The 5370-nt window shown below is 53.8% G+C and overlaps 2 protein-coding genes across 10 annotated transcripts in view; one reads left to right on the top strand and one right to left on the bottom strand.

Annotated features, from left to right (window-relative positions):
• Positions 1-5370, bottom strand: part of LOC113939299 (60S ribosomal protein L35a-like) — a 426207-nt gene that overhangs the window by 139480 nt on the left and 281357 nt on the right. The gene's annotated exons all lie outside the window — the stretch shown is intronic.
• Positions 2232-5370, top strand: part of QRICH2 (glutamine rich 2) — a 35480-nt gene continuing 32341 nt past the window's right edge. For 8 of the 9 annotated variants that reach the window (XM_027625062.2, XM_027625064.2, XM_035724486.1 and 5 more), the window contains exons 1-4: positions 2232-3060; positions 3208-3300; positions 4405-4464; positions 4829-4939. In XM_027625062.2, the coding sequence (XP_027480863.2) occupies positions 2515-3060; positions 3208-3300; positions 4405-4464; positions 4829-4939 (810 nt within the window). In that variant the 5' untranslated portion in view covers positions 2232-2514. The other variant, XM_035724490.1, reaches the window with a different exon arrangement.

Genomic DNA, 5370 nt, shown 5'->3' with positions numbered 1-5370 from the left:
GTCTGTTCACTACATTGCAGAACTGCCCGCTCTCCTGCCTTAGGGGTGGCTGACTTCTGCCCAGACAGTGCAGAAGACAACGGGTACAAAATAAAGGGTGTTCCAGGTCCGTGGTTGGTCCCAAACCCTGGACAGGAGTCTCCGTCTATAGGTTCCATCCCCTTCCTAAACATCGAAGTCAAATCCTTGTTGGAATAATGGATTTAAAAATCTAAATTTTTAGAAAACGGAACAAATTATACTTTTTCCTGTGTGATGGGTGACAATGTTAGGCATTGCTCAGGACTGCACCTGAACTTTCTACCCAGCAATGAAAATTACTCTAGTTTATAGCACATTTGTCAGGCCTTTTAAACCTTCAGGCTGCTCTGGGCAGGACTGGATGTAATGGGAAGGAGCAGAGCCTGTCTGTTGGGCAATGAGCTGGAACTGGTTCTGTTCCTGAGGGATAGTAAAGGACAATTCGATTCTTTGTACAATTATATTTCTCTGCAGGGACGTTTCCTTGACATTTTTACCCCTTTCCTAATGACTTGAAAAGTTCCCAAGCCACAATCAAGACTTTGAGCACATTAGCTTTTTCAAGCACACAAGTTGCCTTCTGTTAATAGTCCAAGTAGGGGCATTTTGAGCAAGAACTTAATTATCAGATAGCGTGGTGGTGGAGGAAGAGCTATGGACTATTACTCAGGAGACCTAGTTCTTATTCGTATGGCCAGGCAGATGACTAGTCCTTTCTGGACCTCTCATCAGATATAAAAAGGGAGGTTTGGAACTGACAGCTGAGGGAGGTCCTTTTCAACTCCAAAATTCCATTTATACATCCAGTTAATGTTTATTTTCCTGCGCCTATAAGAACCGAGGTGTTTCTATGTACTTATTTAGTAGAATATATTTCCTGGGATTAGAATTAGAATATATTCAGATACACCCTTTCTATGGGCACTTAGTGGGTCCTAATATGTGCCTTGCATGATGCCAGGTCTCAGGCATATGCAGAGGAGGTCGTGAGGATTCCGGGAGTTAAGATTCTGGCCCGAGCTAGCACAGTAGTAGCAGGGTAACATCGAACTTAGAATCAAGAAGATCACTTTCCACAGCCTCTAGGACCATGGATGCCCCACTACAAGGCTTTAACTTTGTGATCCAGCCTTTTGTTTTATGGGGTAAAAGCCTAAGTGCACAAAGCTGCAGAGAATTTGTTCTTTTGATGGTATCAGCAAGCACATGAAGGCCCCACTGAGTGTCAGGCGCTGGAACTATGATGGTGAACAAAAATCCTCAGGTGTTAACCTTCCTGGAGGTTCTAGACTGATGTTTTAACTCCACTCCCAGGCAACACTTGGGGATGAGGGGCATGAAGGGTTTCCATTACATTCTATCAGCTCAGACTAAAAGTTTGAATTTGAGAAGTAGTTAAAATAGGAGTACATGGTACAGATTTTTGCACAGGTTTTCCTTAGCTTTCCTGAATGTAAACACTGACATTTTACATTTTCTGGAAGAATCTGGTGTGGGGAAGTCAATCCCCAATTGCTGAGAGCACCAAATTCCTCTAGTCTTATCTAATCCTGCCTTGGGATGAGCTGAAATGCTGGCACCTGACCAGAGGAGTCTGTTTTGAGATAAACTAGGCCAGGGTGGCACAGTGAAGGTCTGTCATCTGGTGGCGGGTTGGAGCTGCCTGGGTGGTGAGTGGTCTTTTCCAAGTTACCCTCCTTTCTGACGAAGCAAAATGAGATGAGAACTGTCCCCAAAAGGCCGAGGTCTCAGGACTGCATCCCTTAGATACATGTGCCACTGCCCTAAATAATGGAACAGGCTAAGGACACACATGGTGTCTCTTAAATGTCCTGTTCTTAGTGGCTGAATGAATGGGAGGCCTTCCTAGGTTAAGGGACGGCTGGAATCTAGGTGAGCCATAGGACGCCTCCCCTCCCCAAACTATTGTGTTCCCATAGCAGTGCCTTGACACAGCCCCATAGCCCCTTTAGGAGCGATAACCGATAGTAACAACTCGTGGTGCCTTGGGGTATGGCCAAGGCTTCCCCAGACCCCGCTAGGATGGGCTCCCCTTGCGAGTTGGGGGGTGGCTTCGCGTATGGGCAGGTCCCGCACCGCGCCGTGGCCAGCTAGACGGCGCCAGTTCTTTCGCAGAACCCTTGGGGGCGCGCGGGGGCCAGCACCACCTGGCAGCGAACGGGGCTGTCCCTCCCGTTCCAAACGTCCGCTGGCCGCGACCCGGCGCGAGGGGAGGGCGGCCCAGGGCTGTAGCTCGGAGACTGGACGGCGGAGGGTAGGCGGGTGTCGGGACCCCGCCGGGGAGGCGGGCGCGGGTCCCCAGGAGCAGAGGGTGGGAAGCCCGGAGGCCGGGCGCTTCCCCTCCGTCGTCCTCCAGGCGGGCGGCAGACAGTGACTGGTGCCCCGGAGAGCGCCCAGGGGCGCGGGGGGCAGTGAGGGGGACATGGCCGCCCCGCCAGCCGAGGGCGCGGACCGCTGCTGAGAGGGCGCACGATGCCACCCGCGACGGCGGCCACCACTACGGTCTCCCTCCGGGAGCTGGCCGACCTGGCCATCGGCACCCCGGAGGTGGGCGCCGTCAACTTCACGGCCCTGCACACGCTCATCGTGGCCATGCTCCGGAGCCTCAGCCTGCAGGAGGTGCGCATCGACTTCCAGTCGCCGTTGCCGTCGCCGGAGCCAAGCCGCACCTTGGAGCCCCCGCAGGCAGTGCTCAGCGCCCCGCAGCTGGCTGTGTCCAAAGAGAAGCCGCGCGGAAGCTTGGCCAAGCCACCGACGGCGGCGGCGGCGGCGGCGCTGGAGAGCCAGGTGAAGGGCCTGGGCGGGCAGGTGCAGGACCTCAGCAGGCAGCTCAAGACCGTCACGAACCAGGTGCAGGGCATCGTGAGCCACGTGCAGCACCTGACGGCCCCCATCAGCGAGCTGGGCGCCCGGGACTGGCTGGAGGAGGAGACAGCCAAGCTGACGCCGGCAAGGGCACGAGCAGGGTCGTTGGAAATCGCGAAGGGCGAGCGGGCCACCGTCTCCCAGGTCTCCCAGGTGAGTGCGGAGCGTGGGGGGGGGGGGGGGCGGGGCGGAGCCCACAGGCCGCTCCCCGGGGGCGGGAAGGGAGGCGGCGGGAGCAGGGAGGCGCGGGTGTGGTGGGGGTGCGCCAGGCCTCGGAACGGCCCCGCGTCCACCTTGCAGGCCATGGAGCTGCTGCACGATGTAGTGGAGGACGTGAAAACTCTCAAAGAAGCCCAGGAAAAGGCGCAGGAGCTCCCTGAGTCGAGCCTTGCGGTGAGGGACGGCGGGGACCCCACGTCGCGGATCGCGGAGGCGCCACCTTCCCATGCAGTGCCTGTCCTCGCCATTCCGCTGCCCCTTCTCAGACCCCCGCCACACCTTCACTTGGATCTTTGTTTCTTGGAGAAAGAAGTAGAACCCCCTTCAGATGAACAGTAAGGCCCAAAGCACCAGGCAGTGCTCTTAGTTCAGGCCTCCAGAAGCCATCCAGGGGCTTAGCGCCCGAAGGAGGAGGAGAGGCAGTTAGGAAGAAGCCCAGCGAGAGGCTGAGGGAGGCCACGGGGGCCCCTGCCTCGGTTCTGCCCCTCATCCCAAGCCTTGAGCCCCAAGCGGGACTCACCTCTGCCTTGGGAAGCTTTTCTTTTCGAAGTGTGGTGTTTTTAGATTTTTTTTTTTTAACCAAGTGCTTGTTTTACCTCTAGATTCCTACTTTCCCGAGGTTTGCATAAGTCATATGGAATAACTTAAGTTTTAGCAATTTGTTTTGGTTCTTTTTTTTTAAAATACGTTATTTATTTGTTTGTTTATGCGAAAGAGTGCCCGCACAAGCAGGGGAAGCAGCATACTCCCTGCTGAGCAAGGAACCCGAGTGGGACTCGATCCTAGGACCCTGGGATCATGACCCCAGCCAAAGGCAGCCGCTTAACCGACTGAGCCATGTGGGTGGCCATTGTTTTGGTTCCTTTGGGATGCTTTTCTCTTTAAACCACACAGCCATTTAGACACCTCTGAAGGACCTGATCATTTTTGTCTTTGAGAGGCGAGGTCAGCCTCATTCTGTAGTGCCAGAATGTTTCGGTCGTGGGTAGGATGAAGTGAATCCCAGGAGCAAAGATTCCCACCCTTGGGTTAGCATTTGCTCTTGGCACGCTGTCCCCCACCACACACCTCACTTTCCTGCCTCTTGTTGGCTGGAAAGAAAACAATTTAGCTGACTTAGCAGCTCTCTACTCCCTGCTCCTGTAAGATCCACACACCTCCTTTCTTCTTCTCCCCTGTGAGTGCATGTATGTGTGTGTGCGTGTGTGGGTGTGTACGTATGTGTAGGGGCCACAGGAGGGGCTGTTTTGATCCTCCATCTCTGAACTTTTCTTCCAGAAAGCCCTCCAGCGGATTGATGTACTAGAGAAGATAGTCAGAGAACGGAATGAAATCCTGGTAATATGGGCGAGTTCTGTAACAGAGGGCCCTCAAGCAGGCAGTAGGGGAGGATGTCCAGACTCCCACCCCAGATGTCTGTGTCCCTCCGAAGTTGGGTGAGGCTCTCTGCCCCTCTGGGCACTGCCCCTGGATTGAGGGGAAATCCTTTCCATCCCTGCCCGGTGTCCCACCAGGGGCCCACAAAGGACAGGAAACTGGCTGCCCAAATCTCACTGGTCACTTGAAGGACAGTGACTTCTCCTCAGGACTAGGGCTGTGGATTCTGTTAGCTCTGTTCTGTTCCTAAAGCTTTCTGGGATTAAACTTGGGGTGTGTGTCTGTCTGTCTGTCTGCCTGCCTGCATGTTGTCTATTACTATCAGGACCTAGTGAGCCGGAAGATGAGTTTGATGCCTGTTGGAGAAGAAGTCACCATGGTCACCTGGGAGGAGCTGGAGCAAGCAATTACAGATGGCTGGAAGGCCTCACAAGGGGTGAACAAACTGGGGACCTGGGCACTGGTTTCGGGTGGGGCTCCCCTCGACCTCTCCCTCTTTGCTAGTGCACAGTATTCCATTATGTAGATGTTCGTAATTTCATGCTTCCTATTATGGATGTTTTAAGTGTTTTTTCCAGTCTTAAAACAAACCATGCTCCAATGTGACATTCACGTGTGCAAACATATTCATAGGGTACATTCCTAGAAATGGAATGCAGGTTTGTGATTCAGCCCACTTTTGCCAAACTGTCTTCCACAGATGTGGTTCTTTTTTTTTTTTTTTTTTTAAGATTTTATTTATTTATTTGACACAGAGAGAGATAGCGAGAGAGGGAACACAAGCAGGGGGAGTGGGAGAGGGAGAAGCAGGCTTCCCGCGGAGCAGAGAGCCTGATGTGGGGCTCGATCCCAGGACCCTGGGATCAT

This window comes from Zalophus californianus, chromosome 16 (genome assembly GCF_009762305.2).
Source record: "Zalophus californianus isolate mZalCal1 chromosome 16, mZalCal1.pri.v2, whole genome shotgun sequence".
In the NCBI taxonomy this organism is placed as follows: Eukaryota; Metazoa; Chordata; class Mammalia; order Carnivora; family Otariidae; genus Zalophus; species Zalophus californianus.
Note: the sequence above shows the minus strand (reverse complement) of the source record. Positions and strands in the feature narration are given on the sequence as shown.